General features: G+C 38.2%; 2 protein-coding genes across 2 annotated transcripts in view; one reads left to right on the top strand and one right to left on the bottom strand.

Annotated features, from left to right (window-relative positions):
- LOC100544335 (protein furry homolog-like) overlaps positions 1–15436 on the top strand; it is a gene marked incomplete at its 5' end in the record, with an annotated part of 41638 nt that extends 26202 nt beyond the window's left edge. The window contains 6 exons of the mRNA XM_010710212.3: positions 1746–1895; positions 3882–3980; positions 7482–7550; positions 11325–11435; positions 12775–12971; positions 13323–15436. Of these exons, the coding sequence (XP_010708514.2) occupies positions 1746–1895; positions 3882–3980; positions 7482–7550; positions 11325–11435; positions 12775–12971; positions 13323–13581 (885 nt within the window). The remainder of the gene's footprint in view (positions 1–1745; positions 1896–3881; positions 3981–7481; positions 7551–11324; positions 11436–12774; positions 12972–13322) is intronic.
- A 1257-nt stretch (positions 15437–16693) lies between these two features.
- ZAR1 (zygote arrest 1) lies at positions 16694–18631 on the bottom strand (the record flags this gene model as incomplete). Its single annotated transcript, XM_019615144.2, has 3 exons — positions 16694–18314; positions 18390–18464; positions 18530–18631. Coding segments are annotated over 3 exons (321 nt in total), but the record flags the coding sequence as incomplete, so codon positions are not given.
- Positions 18632–18633: the final 2 nt, after the last annotated feature.

Raw genomic sequence — 18633 nt, forward strand, 5'->3', positions numbered from 1 at the left:
ACTCACTGCTTTTCCATGGGATATCTGCATCCACTGTCTCTGAGAGAGAGATCCTGCTCAGTGGAAGGGGCGGGGAGGGGGAAGCTATTTAGTATTTCTTGTAAGCTTTTAGTTCAAGTTGTGTTTCTTTCTTTTTTATTTTTTTTTCCTGAACATCACCCAAGCTCTGTGCTGATTACAGAATTAATGATTTCCTCCTGGGATTTCTATGGATTTCATTATGATGGGTTCGCAGCATGAAAAACACTAATGAAATTATCTTTCATCTGTCTTGTGAGAAATTGTGTTGTTTTTTTTTTTAAATTGAAGCACCAGGAGATCTGTTAAAGCTGGATGTTTCTGAAGTTACGTTTGCCTCACAGATGTGGCATCCAACACGATATGCCTGTGGCCTAATTTTTCTAACTGCTTCCTCCCTGTATTTAGGGAATGTGTTTTGCGTGTTTTCTAAGCAGTACCATGTAGACACATATTATTCTTGGCAACTTCTTATGGGATAGGAGGAGTATAATTATTCCATTTTATTTATAGGCAATGTTCCAAGTGAGCTAATAGCAGATACAGTATTACAAACCAAGACCTTCTGACTCCAACCCTTTCTTATTTCTCCAAAGCTAATTTTGCCTGCTGTTTAGTATGCTGTAATAAGCTTCTCAGTGAAAGGATCATTTATTTATTTTTTCTACCATGCTACCACAATACTCTCTTATCCTGGGGGGGGCAGGTTTAAGGTTAGTACCACAAAGCAATTGTGAAGAATTCATACCCTACCTCATTCACAGAATAACTTATTTGTGCATCCATGCCCATCTTCACTTTTTAGTAGAAATATGCAATTTGCTATGAAAAATTGCTGTTATTTGATTTAGATTATTGTTCTCTTGCTTTAGAAGACATCAGAGCTTTAGTTTATCTGTGTAATACATTTTTTGAAAGTGGCTAAAAGGGAGTGTTACACAGATAGCAATTGATACTCTCCTACGCTCATTAAAGAAGGCACTAGAAGGAAAAGAAAGCCTTGAAAGATTTCAGTGGTAGCCTTCAGTAAGCTGGAACAGCAAATTCCCTGGGAGAATAGGCAGTAGCTGCCCTGGGCTCAAGTCTGGGTAAAGACACTTTCCTGAGAAGTTGTTACTGGACACGGAGAAGAGTTAAAAGACTTAGATGAGACCTTGGAGACCTTGTTTGTCTGGACCTTTCCTTCGTGACTTCTGTGTTCAATTTTGCAGCTATAAATCTTACCCTCGTATAGTTTTATTGTACATGTAACTGTCTAGAATTTATGAAATAGTATATGGCAAAGTATCAGATTACTCCAAGGTATAGTCTGTGTAATAATATATGTAGGACAGATTTTTGAAGGTGACAAATCCTGCAGGTGGCAGTTCTGGACACAAGTAATACTGTACATGCTTATCCTGACTCTTAAAATTCTGTGTGTAATTTTCTGTAACACAAACAATTGAAAATGAGTGGAATCTGTATGGCACAGTCGTTTGGATATCCTAATGGTAAAGATCCAGATATGAAAGGAAGTATCATCTTCATAGTTGCATGCTGTTTTCTTTTACTTAATTATTTCTTATCTTTCTGGAGATAGTTTTAAATAAACACACGAATTACGAATTACTTTGTAATTTAATAAAAAAATCTATGCTGTCACAATGGAAATTTGCCCTGAAATTTTTAAACTAAAACACCAGGAGGGATTTTGAAATACATTCTTTTTCTGATTTACTTTTTAGACCATTCAAAGAAAGTTTGTAGCTATAACAAATGATTCAGTCAGCTTTCTTGGAGAAAGTCTACAGCGCATTGGAAAGAAATTTAAGAGTTCACTGGAAGTGATGATGTTATGTTCAGAATGCCCAACAGTCTTTGTGGATGCAGAAACGGTAAAAATCTTTTAAATTTAATGCTGAAATAGAAGTTTACGTACACATTTTTATGTGAGATACAAAATGATGATTAAACACTTGGAAAACAGCAGTGCTAGTTTCAAAAAAAAAAAAGTGTTAATTTTTGCCTTTTCAAAGATTGTGCTCGTGTCACTAATTGAAATATTACCTGAATAATTACGAGATGCTTAAAAAAAGCTTTATTACAAATGAAATAAAAAGGAATTAAAATGTGAGGTGACCGCCATAAATCATAAACATTTGAAAACACAAGGATGAAATGCATCTTCTCAAAAAAAAAAAAAATTTAAAAAAATAATAATAAAAAAAGCCCTCAAATTTTAACAGGGAGTGAACTTATCAGATATCACTTAGACTCCCTTGCTGTCCTGTAACTTCCTCACTTATTCATATTTATTCTGTAGTCTCTGGATAAAGACCTGAAGAAAAAGGAAGGCCGCTTACTATTTTGGTTTTTAAAATTATTTATTGTCTATGTATTTAGTCTATCATGCATGAAAAAAACTAAAGCAAGAAGTGTATAATGAAGGGTTTGAATTGTTTATTGTTGTGCAAGTTGAAATCTTGGGTTATAATAAATATTGATATGAAAAATTGACTCAGTGCTTAGGGGCAGTAAAAAAAATAAACAAAACTGCTCGAATAATTATGAAAAGAGATAGCAAAATCTGAATGCATCGTTAAGCTAACATACATATACTCAGTAGACCTACGTTGTGAACTTTGTGGGTAGTTCTGGTCCACTGCTCTCAAAGTATATACAGTCGAACTGGAAATTGTTCCAAGAGAAGCAACAGGGAGTAAGAGATGGGTGGAATGGCTTTCATATAAGACATGAGAATGCAAACTAAGATTTTTCAGGTATTTGGGAGATAATCTGTTAACTGTACAAAAATTTTCAGTATCATGATAAAGAAAGAGGAATTATTGCATTTTTGTCTTATTTGGCATTAAAGAGCTTTGAATTAAGCTAGTAGTGACTTACAAAACATACAGGACCAAAGAGAGGTGATCCTTTGTGTGATATATAATCAAACTGTGAAACTCCGTACTTTTTACAATTAGTGTTCATGTTTTCAGAAAGCAACTAAACATTCATGAAAGAAATACCCCTGAATAGATTTTTTTTATGTGGAGCAACACAGTGTAAGAGTGCATTCAGGAACAAAAAAGCAAATAGATCTCCACGTACTTGTCCTGTTTTGCCTTTCCCTAAGTGATATCAGATGGGAAACTGAGATGACCTGCTTTTTTCCTTGTTGCTGAGGGGCATCTCTGCTCTTTTGCTCCTGCTTTGGAATATGGGAACTAAAAAAGCATGATATGGACAGTGCATTTCAACGGAACCATGTATAATGGTCTTTGTTTAACTTACGTCACTTGAAAAGCAGTATAAATTAATCAAAAAAACAACATTTATTTTGGATAAGAAGCCACAATAAGAGCTATACCAGTGCATAGTTAGAACAGCAGGAGTGTGTAAATATATATAGATTTATATATGTATGCATCTATATATATAATGCCGTGTGTAAAGGAATATAAACATATATAGCAGTATATGCAAATATATCAGTACATCTGTATTCATGCACATATACATACCTGTGTTGATATACTGGCAAATATTATTGCACAGATACATCTTCTATCCCAAATAATTTAATGGAAGTGGACCTATATTACTCTTATTTTTGATAGATTTAGAATTCCCTTTGGAGTCTTTCATTTATCTGTTGACTAGGTACTGCCCTTATTTTGGAATTGAAAGCTCACTGTCTGAGCTGATCCAGCTCTGTGTTAATTTATTAATTCAGAGGTGTCATGATTCATATGTACATAGCTGTTTTTAATTTGATTGTTTTTTCAAATATGGCCTTGAAATTTCATGTTACATAATTACTAATGTATTGGACTATGTAGATTATGGTTGGATACTACCTGACTGTTTTTATCTTTCAGCTAATGTCTTGTGGGCTGCTGGAAACATTGAAGTTCAGTGTTTTAGAACTCCAAGAACATTTGGATACTTATAATGTCAAAAGAGAGGCTGCAGAACAGGTGAGTGTGTTTTGTATTTCAAATCAAATATATGAGGCTTTTCCTATAGAGAGAAAATGATCCTTAGGAAAGTTAAACATACATTTGACAGAATGTATTACTGATGCTAGCAGCCTACCAGGCAGTGGCTCTGGCCACACAGACAAATTTGAGTGATGTGAAACAGAACCAGAATTCAATCTATGGTATCTTGGCAGAGGACAAGTTTTCCTCTTTCTCTGTTGCACTGAGTTTATTAAGAAATGATGTCCCCTGCCTTGCAGTTTGCTGACAGTTGATTTGGTTACTAGAATAGCCATCCATTTTTTGGTGGAAACGAGGTTTCCTCAAAATCAAGGCTGAAGCACACCACGCTGCACTGCAGGTAAACTATTTTTAGGATGAAAACCAGTATTTCTGCAGAAGAGATGCTGAATTTCTTGTCCTGCTGTGTAGCAATTAACAATTTGTTTGGAAATTAATTCATGAGGTCTAATATAATAAAATACATCTTGTCATTTAGTCTTAATCAGAAACAAAGCACTCATCTAATGACCAACATTACCTTATTGTTGGTAATAATACTTAATGTCTGACAATCTCCAATGCATCAGTACTGTAAGAAAACTATGTATTTTATTCTTCATTTTAGAGAGCAAAACTGGGGCACAGAGAGAGTAACTGATTTTCCCCAGGGTCAGACAAGAAGATTGAAGCAGAGTAGAGGGGTGCTGGGGAGTTGGATATGATTTGAGTAGTAACCATCCAAAAACTGGGGATTCACTTTGTACATGCTCCTCATCTAGTCCACAGTTTGTCATAGCAATAAGATACAGTGTTGTTTGGTTTATAAAATTGTATCCCTTTCAAATGGCTAACAACTTGCTTAACTTCTTTTTAACTAGTTTTCTTCTGTGACTTGTCATACAGATATAAATCCATGCTGGATATTATAAGCTTGTTTGCATTATTATTTTACTTTGGATATTGGCTTGGTGGTCTCTTTTTGTTACATCGTAGTAAAAGAGTGTTGTTTTTTTTCCTGTAGTGAAGCTGTCAGAAGGGTGTCTAGTAACATTTCTGTGGTCAGCCTGTCTTCTGCCACAGCATTTGTGAATGACTGGAGCAGGAAAAAGGTTTCTCTGGATCAATGGAACTGTGAAATAACTGAGAGCATCTTGACAGCTTTTATTTTTCTTTAATAATTCATAAAGAGAATGAAGAGGTACCAAGGAAGGAGATTTATTTCTTCTGGTCTCAGTCCTCCATTTTCATATTGCACAATATAAGTAGACTTAAGAATCAAATTTAGGATAAATTTCATTTGTTTTCTCTATGCTACTGAACAGAATATAGGGAATGGCAGAAATAAACTTCTTGAAGTCAAATCTTTTTTTCTGTTATTGCAAGCAATACTTACACGTATCCTGCATAATCTGAAAGTAAAATACATAATGAGCATGTTGCAGATTCTCACTTTTTTCTTAGAAACATGCAGAAAATGATCAAACTGAGTTAATTAGGATATTGTCTGATCAAGTAAATACAAATTAACGAATACTTCAATAAACACAATTCACTTCTAGTATCCTCTAGAATTAACTACCGGAAAAATCTGTACATTATCCTCAATGAAAAATTGTTACTTAAAATTTACCCAAATAAATAGATGCTGTTTGTCACTATCATGCTATGCACAGTATTAGCATTCCCATTCATGTGAATCAAATTCAAAACAAGGTTGCAGTTGCTTGAAACTGCACTGAAATAAGACAGAAAAAGGTATCTGTACTGTAGGATTTTTGAGGGGTGTCTGTTTTAGGGTCATCTGGCAAACCAACCTATACTGTGACCAAGGGCAATCACACACTTCCCTGTCTTGCATTTTTGTAGGAGATACCTAGGGAAAAGCAAATTGTTGTAAGGTAAACATACGAGCATTCTATTACAGAATCTGTTGCTGTTCTCAAAGAGAAAGTTTAGGCCTTTCTGCACACTTGAACATATATTCTTTGCAAAAATTGTAATTAATTAATTTTGTCAATCTTTTGGAGCTACTGTTCTGTTCTCTTGCAAGGAAGCTGCTTGTGCCTTCACTTATATATTAGGGACTGAGATCACGGGCTCAGACGCATGTAATATAAAATATAATGTTATACGTATTCCGTACAATTCTAGGCGTGCCCTTTACTCAAACTGATTTAAGATTTAAAGAAATTCTAAAAGGAAAGCATGTGAAAACAACTACTGGCTTCCAGTTCTTGTTGCTGTTTGTTCCAGTGCAAACCTATTCCATTATTGCCGATGAATGCTGTCAGATAAAAAGAAAAATTAGATTTGCTGTGTCTGTCGGTATCCATGTCACTAATTGAAGCTGACACTGCAGTGTTTAGAGAATTCCATTTCTCCTCTTGATAAGCACACAGGCCCGGTTAATTCACTAAGTAACCTTTATTAAATTGAGCAGATGGGAAATCACATTTTTCTTTTTCTTGCATCAGACAAAGGTTAGAAAAAGGTTACAGAGACTTCCTGTGAGACTTACGATATAAAGCGCTCGGTATGCTGTATTATTCTTCCATGGATGTACAGAGCCTGTTCTTCGTTTCTGAAGATAATCTGCACTCTGCATCTCAACATGACGCGTTGCTATTTCAGTAATACCCAAATTACCTCATGCTTGCTGCTGTTTTCACTGTACCGAGGAATCTGCTGAGCATTCCGTAGATGAGATCACCAGGTCACATAATCCAAAAAGAGTGTATTTGATTCCACAAATGCTTGATATTAATACTTTAAAATTTCCCTGCTTTTTTAAGGGTTAAAAAAAAGAGATTACCCACTGAAAATAATAACTTTGTTATGCACTACAGGAACTGGAGTTAAATACAGTGCTGTATTATGGAAGAGGGTGGAATCTGTTTGCATGGTATAATGTGAGAACGCTTCATCTCTCTGGCTGATATGAACCAGAGGTGATACTGAACTCCTACTGAAGATTTTGGATTTTTTTGTTTCTCCCAGTAAATCTGCACATACATCTTGTTACACAGGAGCAACTGCTGTTGCTAAAGTATAACAGACTTGCTTTTCTACAGTTTGCATGATTGGTAGGTTTGAAGTGCTGAGAAATCATGCTGGTGTAAACCTTGTGCAGAAAGTGAAGAGAAAATACAAACTCATTTGATGAATGTCGTTTTTCTGCCCCCTCCCCTTACGTCTCCCTGTAACAATACCCAAATTCAGTCATATTAGTATTTAGACTGAAGTGTGCTATCTCCATCTGGAAGAATGAGGCTACATTAAATTTGCAACAAAAACTGCAATAAAAACTGCAGAGCTATACTTCATGGCAGAAATCAGTAGTGGAAACAACGCTGATAAAAACTGATTTCATATCACGATTTCTTACATAGTCTAAGAATGTAAAAGATGTACTGAGATGTCTTAAGCAATTTTACTACAGTTTTCAGTTTGCTGTACTTCAAATGATGTTTAATCTTGTTTGTATTTATTTTTCAGTGGCTAGCTGACTGCAAAAGAACATTTGGTACTGATGATGGCATTCATGGCACTAACACAGATGCCCAGGTAGGTACATCTCATTCACAAGTCTCTGGATATGAGATTTAAAAGCAGATCTGTTGGACAAAAACTCCAATATTTGCAAGAGAGATTAGAAACATATGAAAAGCTTTTCATTTCAGTTATCATGTAATCTTCTGGAAACTCAGTTTCTTATGAAGCAGTGGTCTAATAAAATGGGCTTTTTTTAATAAAAGCTGGCAACCAGTCCTGGGTTCTAGGCTTAATAACACTGAGTAGATAAGCAGACTAGATACCATCTTTGCAGAAAAGTGGACTTACTGGTACAGCTGTTTCTAGAAGAAGATTAGCATTCTGCTTGTAGGCTCAGATAAACTGTCTGGCCAAAAATCTCTACTGAATTTAATATAATTAATGTTATATAAATATGTATGACCTTTTCAGAGCCACCATTTGGGTGGGATGGAACAGTATAGCAGAATGGCAAAAATTTAATGAAACTCTTTTGTCAAACTATCATCTAATAACAACAGGTGAATTAACCTATTAAGATCAGTTTGATATTCTGTATGTATTTGCATGACAGTGTTTCTGTTTAATATTACTAATTGCTAAAGCGAGTGATAACTTTTCCTAAAGTGGACTAGGACTTCAGTTCAGTTGGAACTCTTATTCCTTGATATACTTGGTAATGTTTTTGCTGCTGAAAATGTGGTGTTTAGCAACAGAAATTTCCACTGTGTACGTGAACTGTTCCTTCCTTAGTTTACATTTAGTCTCATATATACTTTATATAAAATTTGTTTTAAGTCCAGTCACAAAATGTATATGAATTTTTGAGTACTGAAATGTGTTTACCACATTGAGGTTGAGTATTTTAAAGACGTTTAACGTGGTTAAAGCAAAATATAATTATTCACACACTCACTACCAAGTGAGAGGCTTTTTGCTTTGCCTACAAGCACAGCATCTGTATATTTCACGCTTGGTTCACGTCTTCGTGTAGTGACTGGCACTATGTAGTAACACAGTACTACAGCACACTAAATGTTCTACGTATTGATTTAAAAAGCAGCATCTGTGTATTTCAGTCCATTATTGGAATGTTGCTTTATGTACACTAAGAAACTGTTTAGACACTACCATGAAGGTAAATATTACTATTCCCATTATATAGCTAGACAAACTAAGAAATGTTGGGAAAGCAACACACAGACTTTCATTTAGCTCGTATGGAGAGAATGCATCAGTCAGAGCAAGGCAGTTTTATTTGTTCCTCTCCAGTTCAGCTGTGTTTGAAGACAACCTCAGAACAGGAGCTGTGCAGCCAGTTCTTAATGATTGTTTGTGGAGACCTGCTCTGGTTGTTGTTTCTGTTCTAGCTTACAAAGCAGGCTGGAAACTTTTTGTGTATATGTGTATTCCTTGCACTGCAGTTTCAGTTAAAATCATTTTAAGATGTAGTATCCATTGAGGATGATGGATCTTGTTATTTTGCTTCATAAACATATGCAGTTTACGTAAGTTACGTATTTACTCACAGAAGCTTATAGTGGCTTGATGGAATGGAGATATAGAAGATCATTTTTCAAAAAGTGAGTGGAGTGTAGAACTGCTAACTCTATCCAGTCAACTGGTTAATGCTAAAAAGACCTAAGTACTGTCCTGTGCAGAAACACAAGGCTGCAGGGCTGCTTCCATTTCTTACCAATTTTAAGCTCTGTGATCAATACAGCTATGGAATAGTGGGACGAATTCTGTTCTGGCTCAGGCGTTACCAGCAGATGTGCAAGTAAATGTAATTATTGAGTTTTTGCTATTGGTACTTACATGCAAGCTTGAAAGAATGCATCTAGACTCAAGCTACACTGTTTATACATGACTGGCAGGTAGGAAAATCAAGATTGTCTTGCCAAGCAGACAAGAACACTGGGACTTAATGACTAATTCTTAAATAAACTGACTCTGCCATTTCTCAAAATCTGAATCTCTGTGTTCCATTGGAATAATTCTTCTCAAAGTGGGCAGTTCAAGATGTTCACTGCATTGGAAGCTTTTGCTTATATAATTGTGCTATGTGTATAATAGCACCAAGTACACTACAAAACCACACAATGTTTACAGTCCATTAAGCATGCGGTGTATAATTTATTACACACCTAGTAATTAGATGTGTGCTTAGTAATTCTTAATTGCTCCTGCCTGTTAGAATCAGATGCTGATTCCATCTTCATACATGCGTCCATTGAACATGGTTTAAATGTCATCAGCACAGTGCTTTACAAAGCACAGAAGTTTCTTACTTAGTCTAAAGAATGTATTTGTTGTTTTTTCAAACATTGTTGGGAGGGGAAAAAAAAAAATAAGCAATTAAATCACAAAACTGTCACAGTGAGGTGTTGAAAACCTGAGGACTGAATTTAGCAAAAAGAATTTCCTAACACAAATTCTTAAAAAGTTCAGAATCCACATGCACCTCCAATTTTAAAAAGAATTACCTCTGCTTAAGCAGAAAAGTAAGAAGCATTCTACAGATTATACAGATGTTCAGACCTGCTTTTGAATTTCTAATTTTGCATACCTTTAAGACCATACAATATGTAAAGACCAGGCAGGGTTGTAAGGTGAAGTATGTTACTCATGTACTCATGTGGGACAATAAAGTCACTGTATTATATTGATAATTACAACAGCAATTCAACTTCAATCTGTTAATTATTTTTTTTCCATTCAGGGTATATTTGGAGCATGTTACTTGTATTTCATTCTCCATTTTACCTGGGACATCTTTTACCCTAATTAAAATGATTTCCTGCACTAATTCTTGATCTTTTTTCTTTCTTTGTATTTTTGTGACCTGCTCATCTTGCTTAGCAAATGGAAATTCTAGCAGTAAGTGATGGTTCTTGATTTATCGAATATTTAACCATGCCAGTCAACGAGCTGGTCTCCATTTGTCTCATCCATTTGTGACATAGTGGTGTCCTGTCATAGACTATTACAAAAATGCTGTGTGCTTCATTTCTGCATCATCTAACCCAGTGAACTGTTGGTTCTCTGTAGATAACAGAATCCTGTAGTAAGTAGAACCTTATAGAAGATTATTCCATTAGAATTAGCTCTTATGTCTTTATGTAAAGCAGTATTAGCACTACCTGCACCTCAAACAGTTTCAGAAGCATAAAAATTAAAACAAGACAGTGCACAAGTTAATGCTGCTGTTTCATTTCTTTAAGATGATATCATGTGATATTTTCTAAAATGGAAACAGAGCTACCCTTTCACAAAGGAAACATTCGTACATTCAAGAATGGAATTATTTTCCCTCTTATTCAATCAGGCAGTTATAAGCTGAAGACCAGGTTATATACTATGTTTACCTATTTATATTAGTGGTTATGAAAGATGGTGTACTTAACAGTCACAACAGTACTTTTTTGTATTAGGTCTTGAATTCAAAGCAGTATTAATATCAAGTAAACAATCTATGATATTCTGTCTGGGAACATGACATTTTATAATGCATTTTGAATCCCTTTGTTTCCTACCATTTGGAAATGTAACTTCTTATTAAAATTTGAACTCTTAACCTGTGTGAGAGAGTCTACCTATAAATATAGAACTGAATGAAGCTTTCATTTGCTTTTCATTAGCTTCTTGCTGCATTAGCTTGCAAATCTTTTTGGCATTTTCATAACAGTAACCAAATAACTACTTTTACTTTTTGCACCTTCTATACTGAAGTTGTCATTTGTCTCTCGTATTGGACAGTAGATGTTCAGCACTTTGTGAATCTAATGACATTGTTTACATTTGTAGGAACTGGAGTTATGTCGGAGGCTATACAAGTTGCATTTCCAGTTGCTGCTTCTGTTCCAAGCCTACTGCAAACTTATCAGCCAAGTAAACACAATCAAAAAAGAAGCAGAGGTAATGAAAATCATGCCATTTAGCTACTTGCTGTTGACATTTTAAAGCCAAATCATTTTGAGTACATTTTGGTAACGCGTTTTTCAGCAGGATATCTTTTCAAAAACTGCAGGAGGGTACCCTGCTACTCTGTAGCTAATTAATGACAGATCTAAGTAGAAGTTGCAGGAATTTTCTGAGATGTACAATTATCAGTGTTGATTTTTGTACAGCTTGAAAGCTCTTTGGCAGGAATGCAGGGAGTCCAGCGATGAGGACTTCAAATATTTCAGCAGCACTCTTGGCGTTTGCTAATCAAGCTACAACAAATTCACCCAGCAGAGTTCTGTGATGAAGCCCCTTTCCATCACCCCAGTGCTTCCTGTTAGGAACACAGTGACTTACTACCAGTCAATCACTTAACTCCATCATGCCACCTGCCATTCAGTTTCACCTCAACCCTAATCCCAACCTGTGTGTAGTTTGCAATGCATGCTAGATGTCTCGTGGCTGATTTCGAGGTGTACTAACTTTAGAAGCAAAATGCGTCATTCAGCTGTGCACACGTGGCACACCTGATCTTAATCGAGTTTATCTGAATGAGTTACACTGTTAACAATGTTAATAATCTTCTCGACATTCTCCCACCGGGACTGTAATGCAATAGAGGTAGCATTTTAAAAGAAAAAAGTCTTGCTTGATGTAGTGGGGAGGAAAACAAAGAAGAGGAGTGGAAGTCTTTGTTTAGGAAAAAAATGACGCATGTTACTCACTTAGATCTCCAGATTTTTGTAGGGCTGCAAATGAGTGAGTTTGTTTTGTATGAAGAATGTCATGGAAGGTCAGCATCACACCAGTCTGAATTCTGAAGTCAGCTGCAGAATCCTGTTTTGAGCATGCTTTTGTCTTTTACTTAAATGCTGGAGCTAAAGCAAGAGATGGCATTATGTACATTATCTGAATTACAGTTATTCTGCTGGGCTGTGAGTTCTTACAGATTTTTTCTTCATGTTGAGGTTGTCATTGTAACAACACAATTTCTGTTGTACTTTCCAAAGTGTTTAATGCTTCATATCAATTTAATCGTTGTTAAGTGATGTGAAAAGAAAAATGTACTTTTTGGAACAAATTTTAAAGAACCGACAAAGATGGAAATTTCATCCGGGAAAGCTGAAATACCTGATATACATACTTGGGCCATTAAGCTGGCTGTATGTATAAGGAACTGAAGCAAATAGTTGGATTACTTTTTCTGTGTCTTATTTAGGATTCTACCAAGGAGGAAAAATGTATGTGTCTGGTCAGCTGAAGCTTAAAAATATATTTAAACTAGAAAAGCTTGCTTTTGTATTTCTTTAAGGTCATAAACATGTCTGAGGAACTTGCTCTTCTGGAGAGCTGTCTGAAAGAGGCTGAGGCTGCATCTGACAGTGGTATCGAAGAAATTGAAATTGCAGAAGCTTCCCAAGCTAGCACAGAAACAGCGATTCACTCCCTCATTGAAGCCCTGAGAAGCAAGGAGTTTGTGTCAGCTGTAGCACAGGTCAAGGCTTTCAGGTGAGTGCATAAGGATTATGCTTTCAGGCCAAAGTTTACTAATGGATAAGACAGGGATAGGCACTATTCCATTTTTTTCAGCTATTGCTACATACTCTTACTGAAAAAGACAAGCACAGTTGATTAATTATTGCATGTTCATTGGCATTTTTTGATTTTAAAGAAGGCAATTGTAGGAATACTTGTTCTTTAGAATTCGGCTTTGTGAAAAATCACACTGTTAACTATAAGGACTACAGAAAAAACATTCCTCTTGCATTTCCATATCTTCCGTTCAGATCCCCGTTTTAAGAATACTTTAATTAAAAGAAAAAAAAATGTAATGTCTAAATGCAAATTGTGTCCCCACAGATCCATTTGGCCCCACGACATCTTTGGCAGTTCGGAAGATGACCCAATCCAAACACTGCTGCACATATATTTCCGTCATCAGACACTTGGTCAGACTGGGAGCTTTGCAGTAGTGGGCTCCAACCAGGATATGTCTGAGGCCAGCTCAAAGCTGATGGAACTTAATCTAGAAATTCGAGAGTCTTTACGCATGGTGCAATCCTATCACCTTCTAGGGAAAATCAAACCAGGAGTCAGTCTTGTGAGCACTGGATTCTGAACAGCTGTCATTTAGAAGAGAACTGATACTGAAGATGCTTCTGACTATTATTGAGCACCTTTCATTTAAAACAAAAATAACAACAACAACAACAACAAAACCACAAAAAAGAAACTCCAGCAATCCTGACAAATGACCCACTTTCATCACAGCTGGAACTTAGTTCTTCAGAAGTAAAGAATCTGAAAATTGAAGTTAACATCTTACTTAACTGCTCTTTCTACACAGTAGCTGTGTGGCAGTAGTATTTTTTTAATTAAATGTATGTATAAAACCTACATGAAAGGAAAAGGGCTTACATGTAATGCATACATATGCATTATTTTCTGTTGTAACAGAACTATACATGGTGTTTGCAGTAACAGCCTCTAAATGTTGAATCAATACTGCAGGTGGGATGAGGCTAAAATCAAGGCTGGTTTATTTTGGCTGAAGACCTGCAATGCTCCCTGGCTTTCAGCAGCAGTAGATATAATCATCAGCTGATACCTAATGAGACACTTTGCAGCATCATGAAGAGAGTGCGGTCGAATACGAGTAGGATGGCTTCTGACTGCAAAAACCATTGACTTCTCAGTGTTTTATTTTGGTGTCCATAACGAGGAAACGATGTGTGTGAGTTGGTATGTATGGCTATGTGACAGTTGTTTTTTGGAGGTATGGATGATTGTTAAATGAGGTCTCAGAGCATGCTTGTAAGAGCTGCAAGATTATTTTTGAAGAAATTTTATTTTATTAGATCTAATCCTCATAGCGTGTAAATGTTAGGACATTTAATAATATTTTAAACTGGGATTTCCCAGTGTTTCTAAAAGAAATAATATATCTGTTAACTTTATTGGAATGCTGCTCAGTTCTCTGATCAGTGCTTATGTTACAAATATTGATAACAACTAACCAAAAAGTAGCTGCCTGCAGAGACTTTAAAATGTATATTAAAGATATATGCTGCCCATCAGCAATTCTCATTAGAAGTTAACTTATTTTATTCTGTAAATATTCTAGAAACTGTATAGTGCAAAACCAGTATTTTTCTTGTAAATTTGTGCAATGCACTGTTAAGACATTAGGTGTATAAAGCTGAGGGGAAGGGGAGTTCTCACTATTGGTAGTCACGTGCATGACTTGCAGTCTGAGTAGCCTGCAGGGTTCAAACAGAAAGTCTGAATGCACATATGTGGCTCAACTTAAGCCTAAGGAATTGGGACTATACAGACAAAAGGATTGCCTCCCAAACCATGCAAACAGGCAATATTCTTCTAGTTCAGTGTCAAAGTCTGTAGCATAAAACAAACTGGATTCTGTTGAAACCAACAGCATTTTGTAAAAAAAATAAAAATAAAAATAAAAAAATAAAAAAAAATGAAAAAGAAGAAGAAAAAAAAGAATGTAGTCCCACGATTCCTGTGATTTGAAAGGAACGCCCAGTATTTTTATATACATCTCTTACCCACTGTGATTTTTTTTAATGGGCTCTAATTCTAGAGTTTAGAATGTAGAACTGAAATTCTTAGCTCTGCCTTTCTGGGGGAATTTGACCCCACTAGAAATGTAATTAATTGTACTGAAGCGCATTACCTGAAGGCACTGTGCACACTGTTGGGCTGCTGACAGTAGTTACGTTATCCTAACAAGCTCTGTAACCGGTCAAGGCACATCCATAATCACTGTATTTTTTTCCTGATAAAATTGAATTATTTTGGTGGTTTTGTGGTACCGTAGCTGGTGTTCTTAATTATTTAATAAGTATTTACAGGGGGATAAGTAGTTACATTTAGTGGCGCATTACACTTTTATTTACATCATCTTTTACCAGGTTTTTTTTTTGTAAAAATAAAAGATATTGTATCTGTCATCTTGTGTAGTTTTACAAGCCAGAAGTTCATATATTTTTAGGAGCATTTAAGTACTTAAGCTAAATGCTGACTACAGAAGAATGGGAACCCCATATTCCTGTTTTTTCCTCATGTCTAGTTCATGCATTTTCCCAGGCATCTTCTGATAACGTAAAGAGAATTTGTAAGACTCCTCAAAACTGAACTTCTGCATATAGTTATTCAGTTACACATCTTCCTTGCTTTACAATGGCTGCTGGAAATTGGTACCTACCCTACCGAGCATAAATCATAGTTCCTCAATGATTGGGTATTTCTTCTTACTGCACACTTCCCTTTCACTGTGCTTTAAGAACCACCTCCAGACCTTCGCTGTGCCACCTGTTCTCTCTTACAAAGTCCCATCCTTCGCTCCTGGCTGCTCACAGCCCCTTCTCCAAGAGGCCATCGGGCCATGCCAAGCGCTGCTCTTTTTGCTGGTTGCCACTTCCCAAATGACTCATTCTCACCCAGTGCCAGCAGCATGCTAAACACAGCCGTACTGAAGGCTGTCTGAAACCTGGCACAACGTCTGACATCTTTTAAGATGCACTGAGTGCAGTATTATCAGAGCTAACATCTGCAAAAAGCACCTTTTCATGGGAAAGCTGTGCAGCGCACGCTCAAGATATCTTTGAAGAGCTGACAAGTCTGCTCCTTTCTGCTTTGCATAATCACAGAGGTCACCATCAGCTTCCCTTCTTTCCGCTGAATTGAGGAACTAGGGACCACCACAGCATGTGCTGTCAAAGACATGACAGAGCAGTAAAGTGGGAAAGGATGCAGAACTGTACATCAATAAAAGCAGTGAATATATTTATGTTAGAGGAGTGACACTCACAGCTACTGCTGCACTAGGAATGAGCACAGCACAAAGGCAAGCTTGTTTAACACCATTAACAGCACTGCCTGCTGCATTCCCCTTTCTCCACACCCCAGGACCTCGCAGCAGCAGGTAGGGCCAGCCTGCCCCTCTTTCACCACTGAGGGAGTTTTCCTGAAGATCAGCTGGGCTCTCAGTACCAGCTGTGTGCTTTCCAAGACAGCTGGGGGTATCACAGTTCCCAGGTGTATTGCATTTCCATTCTGGCTATTGCTGGTAACTCCACAGCAAGTAGTCCTCAAAGCCATGCTTGGGAGGAGAGCTGTATGCATAGGAAGAGCTGAATGCTATTTCTGTTAGCTGCCCTAACACTTGATATGGCACAGAACTTGTGTTGCTGTGGGGAAAAAATAAAAAAAATAAAAAAATCAGTAGCACTCTGCTCTGATTTTTTTCCTAGATTGATTCCTAGAACACACCATGCTTTTATAGTAATTAGTGAAGCATGCATAAATGAAGTTACTGAGCAATTAATTGCTGGTGATACATTGTACTCTTACTGCAAAAGATTTAAGTTACAGAACTACAGAAATACTCCAGTAAGTTCAAGGGACACAATGCAGGAACTGACAGCAGGATGAGCTATGTCTGTTCTAGAGGAGCTGTAGCATTAACACTGTCCCCCAACAGGCATTCACTACTGGTAAGGACAGCAGTTGCCTCCTCACCATACCACAGCCTCTATGACAGCAGCACACAGACAGACTGCTCCCCTTCAGTCACTCCTGCTGGTGGAGTAAAATCAATTCTTCTCTAGAGAAAGCCACCTTAGAGTTCTCCACAAGACCCAGTTAAGTGTAGTGCTTAATTTCAAAGGTAACAGCTTTATTGGCATTCTCAGGAAAGTACATTTCTCCATTGTTTACCCAACTCCTTAGCTATGAGGTAGACTGTAGTGGGACACAGGTTTCCCTGAGTTGTCTGTGCAGGTGGCACTGCTGTAGTGCACTGATGTGCATAGCACCACTGAAACATGCTCATCCCTATAGAGACCTCACCCTAACAGCAGAAATAATCTGAGTGCATCACCTCTAGCTGCAAACCCCATCCCAGATGTGCAGTGATCTGCTCCTTCCCTGATGAAGGCAGCAGACCCCAAGCACACACCACCGTGTGCGCATCTCTTTGTGCGGCACCTGCAGATTCAGAAGGAAGCTGGGCAGATGCAGGTCACCTGGAGCCTTTGAAGTGGCACTTTTCCCAATAGCCCAAAGTTTCTGTTCACCTGATGCGTGTAACATCAAAAACTCCCTCACCATCAGTCAGTGACAGCTGCCTCTGAAGACAAATTAAGACCACCCAAGCAGCACGTGGCCCCAGCTTACAACACCAGCTCAGCCAGGCCCAGGCAGCCATACTGGCAGCAGCCTGACTTCTACACAGTCATTCTCAGCCTCTTCCAGAGAGGAACAGCAGGGCAGGAGCCCTGCAACACCAATGTGCACAGTGACTGAGTACCGCCATGGCCCTCTTTGCGATGTGCTCCGCCACCCACAGTGGATGTCAGCCTGATGCCAAGAAGTTGAGCTTCGCATGCAGGATGAGTAACCAGCGTTCTTTCCTGTCTGAGACTCCACACAGCCTTGAGCTGGCAGCAGCCCAGACTGTCACTAATTTGCAAACCAGTATTTGCGGGCTCTTCCCTTACACAATTACCAAAATCTCAACACGCACCCCCAAATCGGGCACAGCCCCACCTGACCAGCAGAGGCTTCACCAAATCTTTACTCGCAGCTTTCCCAGCCACCCCCAACCCAACCAACTACAACAGAAAACAACCTGCCTAGCCTGCAGTTCCCTGGAAGAGCCCTAACCAAACAAAACCCCCCTCCTCAGATGATGTATTTGAAGCTGAAGGTGCTGTCGCAGGAGAGGCGCTTCCCCTTGCACCTCCCGCACAGGTCCTGGCGGTGCGGCCTCTTGGGGTCCACGTGGCGCAGCTTCACGGGGCAGGTGCAGCGCGTCTGCTTGCAGCTCTGCGGGGAGGCGGCGTCAGCGGGAGCGGAGGGGGGGAGTCGGAGCGGCCCGGGGGGACGGGGAACGGTGCTTACCTGGCAGGTGATGTCCTCCACGCGGTACGGGTTGTAGGACTTCTGGCAGGTGCGGCAGAACTGACGGAAATACACCTGCGGGGCGCGAGGCGGTCAGCGGGAGCGGGGGTGCGGCGAGGGCCGTGCGGGACGGGACGTACCTTGTTGGTGCCCTGCACGCACCAGACGTAGGCGCTCTCCCAGCGGATGTTGCAGTCCTTGCAGTGGTAGTAGCCGTACTTCTGCTCCAGGAACTGACGGAGAC

This window comes from Meleagris gallopavo, chromosome 4, assembly GCF_000146605.3.
Source record: "Meleagris gallopavo isolate NT-WF06-2002-E0010 breed Aviagen turkey brand Nicholas breeding stock chromosome 4, Turkey_5.1, whole genome shotgun sequence".
NCBI lineage: Eukaryota > Metazoa > Chordata > Aves > Galliformes > Phasianidae > Meleagris > Meleagris gallopavo.